Source organism: Anabas testudineus, chromosome 16 (genome assembly GCF_900324465.2).
Source record: "Anabas testudineus chromosome 16, fAnaTes1.2, whole genome shotgun sequence".
NCBI lineage: Eukaryota > Metazoa > Chordata > Actinopteri > Anabantiformes > Anabantidae > Anabas > Anabas testudineus.
Genome location: NC_046625.1, coordinates 5,492,360 through 5,509,919, shown reverse-complemented (window position 1 = coordinate 5,509,919; position 17,560 = coordinate 5,492,360). Strand labels below are relative to the sequence as shown.

The 17,560-nt window shown below is 38.9% G+C and overlaps 2 protein-coding genes across 5 annotated transcripts in view; one reads left to right on the top strand and one right to left on the bottom strand.

Moving 5' to 3' along the window:
- The window catches only part of gabbr1a (gamma-aminobutyric acid (GABA) B receptor, 1a), a 56,805-nt gene extending 47,543 nt beyond the window's left edge, over window positions 1–9,262 (top strand). For 2 of the 4 annotated variants that reach the window (XM_026372012.1, XM_026372016.1), the window contains 6 exons: window positions 1,202–1,312; window positions 3,022–3,115; window positions 4,609–4,736; window positions 6,872–7,000; window positions 7,694–7,837; window positions 8,026–9,262. In XM_026372012.1, coding sequence (XP_026227797.1) covers window positions 1,202–1,312; window positions 3,022–3,115; window positions 4,609–4,736; window positions 6,872–7,000; window positions 7,694–7,837; window positions 8,026–8,310 — 891 coding nt within the window. In that variant the 3' untranslated portion in view covers window positions 8,311–9,262. The remainder of the gene's footprint in view (window positions 1–1,201; window positions 1,313–3,021; window positions 3,116–4,608; window positions 4,737–6,871; window positions 7,001–7,693; window positions 7,838–8,025) is intronic. The other 2 variants (XM_026372013.1, XM_026372014.1) reach the window with 2 other exon arrangements.
- A 1,964-nt stretch (window positions 9,263–11,226) lies between these two features.
- On the bottom strand, window positions 11,227–13,278 carry tnfb (tumor necrosis factor b (TNF superfamily, member 2)). The gene is made up of 4 exons (XM_026372469.1): window positions 12,623–13,278; window positions 12,440–12,494; window positions 12,271–12,327; window positions 11,227–12,058 (listed from the first exon to the last, which is right to left on the bottom strand). The coding sequence occupies exons 1-4, from the start codon at window positions 12,815–12,817 to the stop codon at window positions 11,628–11,630; spliced, it is 738 nt and encodes a 245-aa protein (XP_026228254.1). The 5' UTR covers window positions 12,818–13,278; the 3' UTR covers window positions 11,227–11,627.
- Window positions 13,279–17,560: the final 4,282 nt, after the last annotated feature.

Genomic DNA, 17,560 nt, shown 5'->3' with positions numbered 1-17,560 from the left:
CAGGGATAAGGTTCATTTCAAACACATTGACATAGATACTCAACACATGCACACACAAAGTACATGCACCTACACATGTGCAGAAATACGCACATGTAGGTTTTGGGCACACAACACGCCTGCATCATTAGCTTTATTTGCATGCTGCTGTGTTTAAGAACGGGAATATATGTGTTGATGTGTCTGTGAGTGTGTATGTGAGCCACCTCTTGAAGATAGTGTATCCTGGAGCCAGCAAGATACTGCCAGTCTGTGATGTGTTGTGGGAACTTCTAAGACCTAATCAGAAGAATAAGAGATTAAGCCATTTATGGAATATTTATGAATATGGATGAGTATTACAGTTCTATGCAGAAATCCAACCTTCGGGGGGTTTATTATTTGAGCCAAAGCACAACGAATCATGTTGACTTTCAACTCTCTTCATGTCCACAGAAGGGCAATTTGCCAGAGAGCTCTGCATGAGTATTTAAAGAAACTTTCATAAATCGGGGGAAGAATGAGCCCCTTTCAAATCATTTTTCATGCAACTCAAATGAAGGAGAGTCCAGAACTGTGTAATGTGTTTTCTTCCTTATTTTATTTTTCAGTTTTACTCATTGCATGCTTGAATGGCTATTACTATGTTGGAGGTGCTGGGAGTAAGCTAGTATGGGTGTTTAAAAAAAAAAAAAAAAAAAAAAGATCTGTGGATAAAGAGAGGGAGAGCAAAGCTTGAGAGCTCATTTCTGTTGCTTGTTCTCACTTATCGGTATATTGCTTCCATAACAGCTTAAGTTAAGAATAATGGAGTCTGCACTGGCTGCTTCATAAACTTTTCACACGAAAGCAGTGTCATCTCAGTGTGTGAAAGCAATGATTCCAGGTGGAAGCACAAATATAGCCACTGCAGCTGTCTGTGTATCACCTGCAGACACACATGCACAAACTCACGCTGTTCCTAAATATATACTTGGACACACACACACACACACACACACACACACACTCAAAGTGAAACACATTCAGAAAGACAATTTGTGCTCAGTCATCCAGAAATCACAAGGACGCCTGTCGTATTATTTGTCCTGGTTGTTTGTCTTTGTTTGTGGACTGGCTCGTGATGCCCTTGGATAGTGACAACTGTTGTGTATGTGTGTCCGTGTGTGTGTGTGTGTGTGCGCGTGTGCGTGTGTGTGCGTGTTTGCTCAAACTCACACAGCAACACTTGGAGCCATGGAAACTCTACGCAACAGTTGGAGTGCTGCTGGCTATCGACTTCCTGTCACTCATGATCTGGCAGATTGTGGATCCTCTGCACATTACGGTTGAGGTAGAGTACAAGAGACAGATGAGATAATTTGTGTGTCATCACTGATTTGCACAGACCATACAGCTACTGTCATCAGTCAATGGTGCCGTAATGAGACACTGAGCTTTGTTTTGTAGAAATGTTCTTTCAATTTGATTCATCTTACACTTGAAGAGCACAATCTGAAAGAAGAACAAACACTGTCATTTTATAACACACAGATGAACAGCAGTACTGTAACAGTGATATTTACAGCTTGAATAGTTATATTTCTTTGTGTTTGATTGAATCACAGGAGCTCTATTAGGTACCCTGTGCAGGCATTTATAGAGTTACAAAATTCCACATCCATCCAACACATTTAATGAACTCCTTTATACTTTAAAATTCCCATTAAATGATACATTTAACTTTATTAAAACTGTATTGCTGACTCACTTCTTCATGTTTAGCACTCATAGTGCAGAAAAAACTGAAAGGTTAGCCAGTTGTATGCTGCATTGCTGGGTTTAGCCTCTTTTAGCTTGTTGTTTTGGTTTTACTGCACATTTATTATATGGTTCAGTCTGAGCTGCACATTTTTAGCAAATTGCTATTGAAAAATCTACCAATCTACCAAGCTTTTTGTATATCCCAACAGTAGGTGGAGTAGGGCAAATAAATTAGGCAAACAGGTGCTTATTTTTGCATGTGTAGCAGTTATGAAACATTATTCATTTGCCATTGTGTTTGTAGCCACCTGATGAATGTACGTCTAAGATGCTGTTGTTAGTTTTGATTATTCTGAGAAATTTCCACAACACTGCTTGTGGACATGTGGTCTCTAACAACCCCTGAGGGCAAATATCTGGCTGCTACATGCTCTTTACAAGCAAACCGGGTCACATTGAAGTTGTTATACGGTCTATTGTTAACATGGAAATATTGATTTATAGCCATTTTAATCACGTGAAAACTACACTGTAAGTTAAGTGTTTGGACGAGCACTGTATCTCCTTTTTTCTTGTCTTATGTGCAAGATAAGAAAATACACACCGGGCTTATTTCTTGTGCTCCGCCCCACCCATGATGGTATGCTTTGATGTTACTTGTGCATGTGCTGACAAAACACAAGGTACAAACAATACAGAAACCCATTCATCAAAACCTTTTCTTCACTGAGCTACTAGTAATAAAAAAAAAAACCTCCACAGGGTCTCGTTAATATCTCGGACCATCAAAAAACCACATAATTACTTTACATTTTTAATATTAAATTGGCATATGCCTTAGTCCAGTGTCACTTCCAATAAGTACATTCAACCTTTTTCAGAAACAAAAGTTCCATAAAATTACCTTTTTATCTGCCAAACTCATTCTGCACAGCACTGATTTTAACTACAGTCAAACTTTTAAATTTATTTTTAAATAGCTATTTCATATGGATTGGATATCTGATACTCTATTAACTTAGTCATCTACATCTGATTTGTGAGAAGGACCTATGTAACCGAGGGGATCAACCACTGGAACGTATCAATTAAACTTTATTTGTACAGCACATTTCATACAGGTTAATAAAAAGAGCAAAAAGTGCTTTGCAGACGACTGCGACACTGATAATAAGACAGAACAAATGTGAACAGTGTGCTGCTGTCTCATCCTTTTTTATCTCCTTCTTCTCTGTTCTTCTCCCTCTCTCTTTTATCCTCTGTTCCTATTCCCTCTTCCTTGGTCTGCCATGTGAGTAGAAGTTCACTAAGGAGGCCCCTAAAGAAGATTTGGATGTCCTGATTCAGCCCTTGTTGGAGCATTGCAACTCAGAGAAGATGAACACGTGGCTTGGTATCTGTCCTCAGTTTTTTTTTTTTTTTGTTTTTTTTTTAGCCTCTCACATCTCAGTCTGTCTATTTATCACTCTACGCTCTGCTCTAGTTTTGTATGTCTTTGTCATACACATGGACATATGCAGACACATATGTGTACAACGGACACGTCACTGCCATTCACTCTGAATTAAACATCTCGCATTACAACCCCCGCCTTCCTCAGCCCCTACTGCCTTGTTACATTCGATTCCTCTATTTTTCTCTTCTCTCTCGTTTTTCTCCCTCTTTGCTTCACTATTTTTTTTTTTCAGCCCACGCAGTCCCTCTCTCTTGCTGCCTGTCTCTCTGCTGTCTTTCCTAGCATGGCAGCTCTTATGAAAGGATAATGGTGCTGAAATTCAAATAATGTGGGTCACAAACTGGGCCATTGCCCCATAGCATTTCCTTTCTCAGAGAAGAAAAGACTTCTAATAAATGCTTTATTATCAGGCGGTATAAAGAAACAATGGACAATCTGAAGTGTCTAAGTTACTCAGTCACAGTTTTTCTTTTCTTCCCAGCTTTTCTGTCTTTCATTGTTATATCCTCATTTCTTCTCAGTCTGCCTGGCTTTCTATAGGTTTAATATGTTTGTTCTGTGGCATCTTTTGTATATAAGTACTGTACATGATTGGCTTTCAATGCTAATTTTGTACTCCAAACTACACATTTCAACCTCATGATGGTGCTAGAGGAAAAGCCGTGGGACCGACAGAGACATTCAGATTTATCGGGGAGCCATAAACAGATTTAATGGCAATAGTTGTTGAGATATGTCAGTCTGGACCAAAGTCTGGGTCGCACCGAGCGAATAATATATGAAAGATTAAATCACTTTCAGCTTTCTCAGAAGACTTTATACAGCTGTATAAAATTCCCTGTTATTAGTAAATCGATACTGTAAGATTAATGAAAAAGCCTACATTTCATTGAGGTGGCATGGCGGGAACTCCTTTTCATCTAACAGCATCTGAATGTGTTAGCTTCATGTCTGAATAAGCACCCTGGTCACCTCTTAGTGAAAATGGTACGGTAATCTTAATAGGCCTTACTTTTATGTAATTTATGTGTCACGTTCAACACGGAACAAGTCTTAACTGAAGTATAATGGGCCTACCATTCAGAACAGTCTAGGATGAAGCTCCCAGACCCCAGACATTATGTGGAAGCTCAGCTCACTGAAAGATCTTGTGCATGTGGCAGATATCCCACACATACTGTGGCTTTTTTCATCACAGTGTGTCTGAATGACAGAAAGCCATCAGTTTAACTGATTGGAGAAGCCAAAATGTTATGTATGGCATGTCGGAAGGGCTGTAGCAACGATATAATCAAAGATACATTTATAGTTTGGTAATGTTGTTATCTAATCATCATTTTGTTTTTCAATTTGAAAAAACATTTGTGTCCATATAGATTTTCATAGGGCCTCTATTATTGCATTATACCACTGTTTTCCTCTTCTTGCAGGTGTGGTTTATGGCTACAAGGGTCTGCTACTGCTGCTGGGCATATTTCTAGCATATGAGACCAAGTCCGTCTCCACAGAAAAGATCAATGACCATCGGGCCGTGGGGATGGCTATTTACAACGTCGCTGTGAGTAGAAAAAAGAAAGCACACCGTCAGGCCTAAAACGTTTCGAGGTTCGATGTTTTTTGCTGTTTTTCTGTAGCACACTGACTAACATTAAAGTAGCAATAAGATTTTTATTCCCCCATTTCACAAAATAGTCGTAGTATATCTGTGGGGGGTTTATCAGTGCCAGTGCTGCCATGATTACTTTGCCTGGTGCTGAGATTTTTGGCTTTCAAAAACCTTTTTCTTGCTTATTTCAGAATAAAACCACTGACCTGAGTTTAAAGACACTGCAGCTGCAAGCGCTTAAAAAGCCCTGTTATCAGGGGCAACTGGTTGGGGTTCCTTCTGCTTAGTTATAAAAGTTAACATATAAATTCGTCTTTAATGCCTCTGTTGTGTATTTTTCTTATTAACTTTACTGTCTAAACATATCAGAACAAGAATAAAGTCATACAACCACAATAGATTTATTTTTCTATTTGTCTGATAGATGATCTGCTTTTAGTGTTGGAATTAATGGTTGTAGATTCACTGTTTTGCATCAGTCTTCAAATATCTTACCAGGAGACATCAATTGTGGACACAACAGAATATTAATGACAGTCTTCTCTCTCAACCTGTGGGATGTACAGAACACACTGATTAATGATCTAGTATAAAATACTGAAACGTACATGCTGGCATAATGATTGGTTTGAGCGATATGAGACACAAAAACAGGCTTATATATAAATTATTCAAGCTCTTCCTCAAGTGAGTCTTGAAATTTTATTCTCTAAAATGCAGATCCCTGGACGCATTTCTGTCCAAGTCATAATACTCTCAGCACAAGCTGCCGTCTTATATGAATCATAAGTTTTGAAGCTTGTGGCGCCTGTGGTGCTATCATACTAACAGTTATATCCCCAGTCTGCCTTGTAAAATAAGGACTTGTTCTGTTTTGTATGAGTGAAATAAATGTTAAATAACAATAAAAAAACGAATTGGATGCGTCACAAACTTTTATTGTTGCAGGAATATCATGTAACTGAAGCTCCCCTCAGTTTTGCAACTGCATGCTTTATACTTGTACTGGGCATGAGGTTATGCATTATCAATTTGTGTGGATGATACTGTATATATCACATACACACTCCTTTGGATGGAGCTATTACTTTGTCCTATGGCAGGAACAGGTTTAGAAATGGTGCCCATTTGGGCACTAAAGTACAGTGGTAAACGCAGCCATCAGTCATAAACATTTTTCAGTGGCTGTTAATGGCAAGTGAATCATCTTAAATGGAGGCACCTAGGATGCACTTTACACTGAAATCGCTGCCATTAAGCTCACTTTAACCACTTCAGACAAATACTCACTGTCATTTCCTGACACTCTTGACATGGGGTAACTTTGAAACTGATGTAAAATGTGTGCTGAAAAAGAGGTTTCTGTCACTTTAACCGCCAGAAGAGTTTTTCCTGTTTTGATAAAAAGCAAGCAAACATTTTTTTTTTTTTTTTTAGCTTTTAGCTGCCATTTTACAGAATTTCCTGTTTTTGCTCAGATTCCAATTAATAAATAAAAGAGAAGTATCTCAAACGCATCATTTATCAGCTTATACTTTGTGAATATGTAATTAATAAATGGATTGATCTTGCCTCCTTCATCAAGCAGAGTATTTGTCATTGATCTATCATTCATGATTATTTATGAGAACATTAAATGCAGCTTGCATGCTCATTTCATCACGATTCCTTAATGTGAGAGTCTAATGCTATTACTTTATGTTATGATATACACAATTCAATTTTATGATGATGTCAATAGTTAATGGTGTCTGTAAAGGGATCTCCTTCCTCTTTGCTAAGCAGCAAGCTTCAGGCCCTGATGAGATGACAATGTGGTGATTGTCAGCGCGCTGTTGCCACTTCAGTCATGACTTTTTAATGCTGTTTTCACATGGGAGCCCTCCCCAGAATGATAAACAGATGCCTAATGCTTTTATGGATGTGATTTTCCACCCCTCTCATTCTCTCGCTTTTCGACTCTTTCTATTCTGCACCTCCTTTACTCTAACACCCCCTGCTGTCTACTTTCTCTTGACTCTAAACCTTACTTTTACTTTTTCTTTCTCCCAACCTCTCTTTCTTTCTGTTTCTGTCTCTACTTGCAGGTACTGTGCCTCATCACGGCTCCAGTGACTATGATCCTGTCTTCACAGCAGGATGCCTCCTTCGGCTTTGCTTCTCTAGCAATCGTCTTTTCTGTCTACATCACGCTGGTGGTGCTTTTTGTCCCTAAGGTGCTCTGACTTGTGACTTGTGCATTAATGATGTAGACATAACAACCAAAGGTCAATGTGCTAGCCCTCAGTGTCTTTGGCAGGGGAGTATAGCCTCTACTGCATTAAAATGCACAACAACCATCATATTGTTCAATCTGCATTGAATATCAGATTGGCCACTTAAATTATTGCATTTTAAAGTATTTAAACAACTATGGTAAGAATTGTGAAATGTCCATGAATCTATGTATAGATTTTTACATTCTTTACTGCTGTAATCCTTTTCTGTTATAGAAAATTCTCTGGCAAAAACAAAGTAAGATACTTGTCTGGCAGCAGGAGGGAATAAATAGAAGTAGAACTGGCTTGTGCAAATGAGCAGTGCTGTAGACTGTGCAGACAGAGAAAAGAGAGCCACCTACAGAAATTCCATCTTCATAAACTGGAAATCTAACAAAAAAATAGCAAAACAATACTGTCTCCACTGTTTGATTGTTGAGCTGTTTGTGGTAATATATGAATATCTACTGCAGAGTAAAAGTTACTTTACTTGATTGAAAATATTTAAAGACAAAATGTGAGAGATTTGGATAAAAAGGACTGCCTGTGTTCATATTAGGTGTTCTTGATAGATGCATTATTTATTTAGCTCTGTGTACTCTTAAGCCAGATTTTCTTCTTTATTGACTTCTTGTACCTGCGGCTGTCCAGATGCGGCGTCTCATCACCCGAGGTGAGTGGCAGTCGGAGCAGCAGGACACTCTGAAAACTGGTTCGTCCACCAACAACAACGACGAGGAGAAATCCAGGCAGCTGGAGAGGGAGAACCGGGAGCTGCAGAAGATCATCCAGGAGGTGAACACGTTATATACACATGGTCCTTATTAAACGCATAAATGCAAATGCTACAACATTACTGAGACACTGAAGGTGAACTACCGTCTGGAGAAGGCGTGTGAAGGCGTGTGAATTCTGTCCATAGGATGAGTTTTGACAAATCAATTGTTTATACATAAAAAGTCACTTTTCTCTCATAAATTTAGAAAGAAGAGAGGGTATCAGCACTCCGCAACCAGCTGGCTGAGCGGCAGGCTCTGCGCAACCGCCGCCGACCATCCACAGGCCAGAATCAAAACCACAACGCACCGCCACCCTCATCCCAGCCTGATCCCAAGTCTCTGCTTCTTCCTCCTGGATACCCCAACCCCACCACGGACAATCACTCTCTCCCACCCTCCTTCTCCAACTCCTCCAATCTCTACCCGGCGGACAGCAAGATGAGCCGCAACCACTGTCACAACAGCCAGATCCCACTGCTATATAAATAGGTGAAGCTCGGGGGTGGAGAGACAGCCACACGGTGCACATGGGGGACACAAAACACAACAAGACACTGTGACTTTCACTTGTTTGAGCAATGAGCACAGCGGTGTAGTGACACTGTTTTTAAAATACAGCGTGGAAGCACAGAGAAGTACACCGGAGTGATTTACACATGGCAGCTTCGGAGGGAGTCACACAGGTAACACCCGTCCTCACGGTTTTGAGGCACTTGTGACTGGTTGACACGGAGACAAGCACATCTCAGACTAGCAGCACTCGATGTCTTTTTCAAAGACCAAGTGAACAGAAAGATCTCTTAATCATTCCTCTCCCTCATCCCTTGTCTCGTTTTGTTGTGGAGACGCCGCGTCAAGGATGTTTAAAGGAAACGTTTGTGTTTGTGTCTTTGCAATATCGTCTCCACCTTTTGTCTCTCAAGTTTGTTGACTGGACAAGCACATACAGTAGTGATTTATATAGTTATGTAATAGCTGACCTGTTTTGTCATGGAGTTGGTGTTAAATTATTTGTTTACTTTTCATGAGAGTTGTGAAAACTGAAATGTACAAAGGGACAAAGCAATGTACAGTTCTTTTCAGTGTTTTCATTGAGGAGCGACTGAGCTTGACTGTGTAGAAAACTGTTTTGACTGAAAAGTGATAATGTGCTTTATTAAATAGCCATAATTTAGAAGGGCCCAGGAGTTTGGCATGTATGGATGTTTATTGTCAGAACTTTGTATTCAAGTACTGCGTCTTAAAATCCCAGTCTTTGGCTGATGTGTGACTATTATACCAATTTTATGGCAGAAAAAGGAGAAAAACCTGCAGATGTAAAGGGACAATTTGATAGTTTTGGTATTTGAAATGATGTTTTACGATATCTTTTTGGAGATTTGTGTTGTATCTACTTAGCAGTATAGTGGTTGCCATCAAATAAATCTCATACTGCATCTAATAAATTTCACAGACATCAATGGGCGCTGCTGCTGCTGCTGCTACAGTTACTGCAGCTCATTCTTGTACATAATAATAAAGATCCCAAATCCCAAATAGTCCAAATTTCAACTAGTCAGAATAATACTTTGCCTCCTGAAAATAAAAGCCAATTTATACTTCTACAGGAGCAGACTGGTGAGATGTGGGGCTTCTACAATGGCTATTTCTGTAGATAATTAGAGAAATACTTTTTTCCTCATGATTTTATATATGTGAATATGTCATTTATTGTCAGCTTTTTTATTTTGAAAGGATGTTTTTTTTTTAATGTTTCCCATAACAGACAATCTAGATGGATGCTCTCTTTTTTGTAGTTTTTTTCTCATTTTGCCTTTGAATAACGGTTGTAAATGTATCAAAGAAGGATTTAAGTAATGTATTTATTCAGCAGTTAATCTGGATGTACTATTTCATTTATGAGCTATTTCCAGATTTTATAAAGCAATGATACCTGAACAGCTATCAAATAAAGCTATAAATAAAAAATATATATATTTAAATATATAGATATATAGATATATATATTTCAGTGTGCACTTTAAACTGAACAAACTATGGTTATTCCACTTTATGCTTCTGGTATCCTAATGCATTTTAGCTCAGGGTATGGAGAAGAACAGTCATAAATGAATGAAATAGGCCATATTTATTAACTGTGCTTTACCTGGATCAGATAGTGTAACATATGAATGCAGAAATAATTTAGGAGATGTTTTATTATCTTGCACATATATGACAATATAAATGAATTTCGGGATATTCGTATTCACTATATCTTAAGATCTTAAATGTTAATATACTGTATTTCAGAGTATGTGTATGCAAGTATATGGGTACCATAAATAAAATAATTGTTTTTTCACTGGGTATATTTGTGTGTCTGTATACTAGTGATATCTTTTGCATTAGAGTTAATTTCCAAAGGACTAGACTGAAACTGTAATGAACTTTTTCTGCATTTTCAGAAGCACAAACAGCTATCCCTCTTAAGATAGAGGTCTCAGTTTCCTCTGGGTTACACGACTGAGCATGCTCACACCAACCACTAGATGTCACCAGGTATTTATTTACTTTCTTAATCATGTTGACCTTTGAGCAATTAACTCTGTCACACTGCGTATATTTTGTCAGTGACACTTGATATTTCCCTTCAGGCTGACCTGTGGAAGTGAAAGAGCAAATAAACTCTGAAAAGGAGATCATTAAATGAAAGTGGAAAGTGGTTTTCAACGCAATGACCAGCTGCAAAGGCCAGTGGGAACCTCATTACTGAGACAATACATGGATGTTTGTTGATACGTTTAACAAAAGTAGACAAATCCCAAGTACCCTGACCTTGGGTATTTGTATAATGTGTGTTTTTAGATGATGATGATGATGAGAAAACGCCAGCTGTGCTGCAGTCCCATTGTCCCACACTACACACTGTATGCAGTCACATACACACTCCCTCCCAAGTCTCTTTCTAGCTGACTGAAGCTGAGGTATGTGGTAATAGAGGAAAAGAGGTTGGTGGTGGTGTGAAGGAGGTTGTAGGGTGTGTTTGTTTGTGAGTGGGAGTGGAGAAGTGTGTGTGTGTGTGTGCGAGGGTGGGGGGGCGACATTGGGGAAAACCCACTCTGGGCTGAGGCTTCTGTGGGCCTCCACCTGACACAGCTTTCAGTGAGACTGAAAATAGTAGGAAATTCCCCTCATCTTGTCTGATCTAACTAAGGAAGTATTTGCTGGCTGAGGAGGAATTTCACAGCAGTTTTGCCAAAGACTAAATCCACTGCACAGTGCGTGTGAGCTACTGCCCTGGAGCTGTTTGCCAAGTCAGCTGCAAGTTAATAGTGACACAAAAGTGTGAGTAGTTGGTATTTTTTGTTCTTTTAATTAGTTCGATGTACACAACATGTATAAATATAATATTTAAGACAGAGTTCCAACAATTTAAATAAAAAATAAATACCAATAAATACATACAGATTGTAATAAGTTGTGATCATAGTTATGCACATACTGTAATCCTCATGATCCTTAGACCAAACAGTCCCAAGTGTGGAGCTGTGTCGTTACCTGATACAGCAGAGAACTACTACAATCTCAGGTCTGCATAAATAATGTACAAAAAAGTGCCTAAAACAGAGGGAATGTCCCAAACTGTTTGTTTGTAGGATTTAAAAAAATCAGCTTTGCCTTTCAGCTATACATCTCCATTGAGATTAAACATTTCTACATCACCATGACGATGAATAGTAATAAAAACACATAAAGTCTAAAAAAGGCCACTTATGGCATTGCAGGAAGATTTAAATCTTCTCTAATGGTATCACAGAATCTTTTTAAAGTGCAAATACACCAAAGAAAGTATTGCCACTGTTCATCTCCAGCTGTTCTAGCTTGTTGGTTACCGTCCACAGTATGTCTCCTTTATTCAGTTTAAACACTGCACCTAGATAAATGGCACTGTACCAGCCCCGTTCATCTTCCTGAGCAGTGTTCTGGCACACTGATCTTATTGAGCTCATCAGAGAGACGTCGCCACCTATGGATTCTGAACGGCGCCATATCCCGTGGCTGAGGTTTTCTGCTGCCCCTTCGTCATTATTGCAGGTGACTCTGAACAATGCCTGGCTGTAGACGAAGTAGATGCCCGTGTGTGGGATTATAATCGTGTTGTTCTCCAGTCGGAAGTCACCCTGAACAAATGCCTGACCTTGCCCGCTCTTCCACTTCAAGGTCCCAACATGTTCATCATCTCCATCATAGTTACCTGGAAACAGGCAAAAAGAAATGCTATTACAGCTTATTGAAAATAATAACATACATTGTAGGTTTATGAGTAGCTTGTGCAATAAACCTCATAGTGGGACCTGCTAACATACTGCATCACAAGTGGAAGGAATAGTCTAACATGTTCTTTTGAAAGCAATAACATAAGCCCATTGTTTGCTGAGAACTAAATCAAGGTAGGCTATGACTCACCTTCTAAATGGATGGCTGCCTTGGATGTGCTGCAGAGCTGCCTCAACTTGTGAGGATCTGAGAAGAGAGGGACAAATGTGAGTTTGTCTTTAAAAATCCCCAAAGACTTAAAGTATCAAGAAAAAACCCTTAGATGTTTTAAAATGAGCAACCATTGTTGTGAAATTACCTGTTTTCTCAGTAGCGTTCTTCTGGATTCTGGCTTCTGGGTGACCTGATTCGCTCTGTATGGAAGAAAAAATAGACCGATTAGAGATAACAGGAATGTTGTTTTTTTTTTTGTTTTTTTTTGCTGGAAAGAGTTCTGGCAAAGATATCTGATCAATTTCATAAAGACAGAGCCGCTCCTTACCATCATGTCTGGCCTTCCATTCCAGTACCAACCAAGCAGTAGGATGCCTCCGAAACAAAGGGTCACAATGAGAAGGGCCATGGACGCTTTCCATATCCTGCCTTTAGGTGAAGGTGACTTCTTTTCTATCAAAACTATTGTCTTCTCCTCAAAACCCATCTCCAGGTCACCTGGCGCAGTTGTGTACCCCGACATACTGTGCACAACTCTGGTCTGAGATTTTACCGCTTGCTCTTCAGAAAAATCTACAAGCTAAACACTTGGCTAGATGCTGTGTCAGAGTCTTCAGGTGCATCCAGATTCGTCTCTTTGTGTTGCTATTGTGTTAGAATGAACTTCTGCCAGAGACCTTGTAGTATTTATGCTGTGGCGGCTGCTTTTGCAGAAGGGAAACTCCAGTGATGTCACTCCGTAAGTGGAGACAGAGCAAGAGGCAGCAGCAGAGCAACCTGGGCCACGGAGAGAGAAAAGAGCCGCAGCCAGAAGGGAAACAGAAGTCACAGAATTTTTAGTGGAGTTTTATCAGAGCGTGGAACCAGACAGGAGTTGCGGTTTCAGGATGGGAAAGTGGGTTGGTTGCTAATTTGCTTTTACAAAAAACAGCTACACAGTGTAGTCACATACCGACATACACACCAACACATATTCATGTACAACACTTATTCATGTACAACACTTATTCATGTACATATTGTACACAGGCTGAGTCAGATACAAAGTCACGAACACACATAAATAAATCCGGAGTTCATTACTAACTTGACCCACCCACAGACTCGGGTCTGTAACTGCTGAGGTTCATACATCGCCAGCTCACCAGCAGTTTGAGGTCAGATCAGCACAGATGTTATGAAACACCACAGAAATGTGAGAATGTGTAAACAATCCTGTCATTTTTAAGCAGTGTATGCAGTTTCAATAAATGGTTTACAACAACAGCTCACAGATATAATCTAGAGTGTTTGTCAACAATGTTTACTTGCCTTGTAAGTTAGCTTGAATAAAAGCGTCTGCCAAATGACTAAATGTGACATAACCTGTGCCCACAGTAGAATTTAAAGCTGCTGATGAATAAACTGTGTAAGAAATAAATTAGATGTAGGACATATATAATGAACAAACTCAGTTGAAAGACTTTTGTTTTGTTGTTTCACTGAGTTGTGGATTTTTTTTTTATTTTGGGAGGTTTCCCTATGATAAACTGAATTTACATAAAACACATTTCAATTCAGTCTCAATAGAGAAAACTGCGGCAAAGCAAAACTTGGCACCGGTCGTCTTTCTGTTTCAGAACTGAGATATGATGCAAGTCCATTCAAACCACACATCAAACAGGTTTTTCTGCTTCTCCTTATGAGCCACTGTCTCTGCTCCCATTTCCCCATTTCACTTTCTCACCTGACTTTTGGGGTTTGAAACAGGACAGTCAAGTACATGGGCTTTTTGTCGCACATGCCTGAAATGTCCAGTGAGTTCTGTTTTCATGTGGCAGTGCTCTTACAGTAACATTCACTTTTTCATTTCATTTGAACTGGGGGAATGTGCAAAGCGCCTGAATATCGAATGGGATATGCAGCACATTTGTAAAGCATTTGTAAAATATACAAAAAGGTGGTGAGATGTTTATTTAAAACAGTTGTTTGGTTTTTTTTAAATTACATTCAGTTAATGAATGAATCAGTTACTTTATAGTAGTTTCTTGTAGCTGTGATTGTTTTGTGGCCTTTATTTGTCACCTTGTCGTTATTTTGTGTTTGTTTTGTCTCTTTGTGGTTGTTCTACTCCAGATTGTGGTGCTTTGTGTATTTGATGGTAATTTTTCTCTCTTTTTGGTAATTTTCTTCCCTTTGTTTGATGTGGTTTAATTGCATCTCTTTGTGGTGGTTTAAACAAGTTGTTGTTTTGTTCCTCTTTGTTTTTTGTCTGTGTGGTCATCTTTGGTCTGTTTAGACATTTTAGGTCCACTTTGTGTTTTTTTGTTTGTTTGTTTCTGGTAGTTTTCTATTTTCTTCTTAACTCTCTGTATTGTAGGTGTTGTACATGTCTTATTGTTGTTTTGTATCTCTTTGTGGCAATTTGTGTTTGTGTGTATGCTCTTTGTTATCGTTTTTCTTCTCTTTTCTTCTTTTGTTTCTTTATTGTGACTTTGTGAAGTATTTGTTGGTTATTTTATCTTTTTTTCTACTCTTTGTGGACAATTGATGAGTCCATTCCTGACACGGTTTGTGGTCATTTGATAGTTGAAGCCCTTTCAGGAATCCATTAATGACACTATTTAGCCCAATATTATTCTGTGTAAAGGGCACTTGGATTAGTAGAATTTCCTAGGGGGCCGGTGCCACCCCTCTGGCCCTGACCTTGTAGAGTGGCTTTCAGTGAACTTTGTGTTTGCATATCTCGAAACTTGTCAGGACTTAAATGTGACGCTGAATAGTACTTTTATAGTTTTCTGTGTTGTGTGAAATCATGCCACCGTGTCTCCACCATGACAGTTTCGTTCCAACATCCAAATACAAGCTGACCACAAGATGCTACAAGATGATATCATTGTCACCATCCTATGCACCCACATGACACATACATGCGCGCACACACATAAACAAATGCACTCATCACATCATTACAGTTCCCCTTGCTCTTTCACCCACCAACTCTCGATTATTCATAAGAAGATACGTGATCATATCCGGCGCTAGAAATGTACAGGAAGCACACAGGCAGGCTACATTCTTAGCTCTAATCTAACTGAGAAAAGTACCACCACAGGGTCTGACATATTGTTAAAAACAGTAGTTAATATAGTTTGTAAATGTCAAAATAACATCATCAATCTGACAAAACGACACTTACTGTTAATGGAACACATTTTCCCATATCTGTAATATGTAACTCATAAATTCTCACTGGATTTTTACTACAGACAAATGCCTCTTTCTATGGATGAAGCAAATAAAACACTGGAAACTAAATCTCCCCAGGTTGAACTTTAATATCTAGGTGCCCTTTTCCCTTCCAAAGGTGCCTGAATCTTTAGCAGTGCTCCCCTAATCATTTGGTGACACACATCCCTCATGTAACTTCCCCTGCGATATCTGGAGAGCTTAGAAAAAGCCCTCCTTTGTTCTTTGCTGCTGTTGCTCTTGGATTGTATCATGAAATCCCTGGATTGTGTGGTCATCACGCAGTGGAGCTCAGTCACAATGCCGTCAGTGATTACTTCAGTGCAGGAAGGAAAGGATGGAAGGAAGAAGGGCAGTAGGAAGGTGGGAGGCCCAATTGTGGAGGATGAAAGCTATCGTACATGAACCTGATGCCATGTTTACGAGATTCGAGCTTCATTGTCAGGATTGTCCGCTGACACAATTACAGGTGCTGGTTCTTGAAGAAACAAAAATCCACATCACAGGGTTTTGGTTTCCTTCTCATCATTCCTTCTTATGTGTTGCCATGTGTGGGCTCAGTGAGGGAGCTGTTGATGTGTAAGAGAATAAACTAGGCCAAAATGAGGTTTACCCACAAATGCAAGGTGGCTTCCGCTGCCAGACTGTATAGTCTGGTGGCCTACAAACCTCATGCCTCCAAGAATTTACGCTGTATCTACTGTACTATTCGGTGTTTTACCATCTCATTTTCCGACCGTATTTGTCATAATGGTATTTACAAAGGTGTGCATTCTGCTTTTCACCTTAACCATTAAATTAGCTAAGCCCATCCCGTGTGTACGTGTTTGACAAGCATCCAAAACACATTACACACAGGCCTTAGAGACAAATTAATCAGTGTAACATGAAACTTCTAAATCTGTGTGTTTTCACTATGGTTGTTACTGTAGAATTGACACATTTTAAGAATTTGTAGTCATCTTATTAATATCAAACACACCTGACAGCAAAGTTACTCTTAAAATGACACAGGCATGGTGACTCTTTTCAAGCTTTCAGTTTTGCTTTAAAGCCATCAACATTAGCAGGCAGAAGTGGCAAGAAAACATCTGGTATCTGGTATTTATTAGTCATTCATTTTTGTCATCTGATGATGGTTTTAAAGTAAAACCAAAAACCTGAAAAGAAAAAACAGTTGGTATTTGTACTTTTTAAGGGTTATATCATTGTTTGTATATTACGCAGAAACAAGCTGAGAAAAACATTTTAAACGGCTGATTTTGTACTTCGACACACACTTTTAACAAAGGGGCTACAAAATGATTAGAAAGAAAATCACTACCTGCAAACATACTGTAGTATAATGTTATTTTTTAGAGTTCCTGTCTGTTTTTGCATGTTTAAACTGTTCTGTAGTGACATTTTGAGTTGTTACTACTAAAGATTGATAATTATTTTCTTATATTTCAGGGTCCTGGCAGCATTAAACTTTATGACTTACCAAATAAAAGTAAATTTAAATGCGAAACAAAGACAAAAATGAATCCATATTAAGCATTATAATCAAAATAAACAAGTGCTTCAGTAGTAAAAAAAATAGGTTAGCCCAACCTATTCAGAAGAACACAACAAGGTGAACAGTAAAATAATTACACACTGTGAACACGACAGACTGACTTCCTGCTTCAGCTTGCTTGCTTTAGTAGTGCATGCAGACAGTTTCTGTGTTCACATGGTGACTCTTGTTTACTACCAGGTTTATCCCCATATAAAGTGGTTTTGATGACCTGACAATCAAGATAAATCTGTTGGCGTTTGTACAACTTCTCTTGCTCCTTTTGACTTTGTTTAGTGATATTGTGCTACGGTGTGCCCACATGTCAGCTGTGGTGAGTGCAATATTATTAGTTCATAATCTACGTAAACAATAGCCAAAATTTAGGGACCCAAGTTATAATAATAATACCCAAGTTGTTAATTTAGAGCACTTACTGTATTAGGTAGCAGTGAAACAAGGTGTGAACACAAGTCTGTTTGCAAACATCTAACTGCTTAT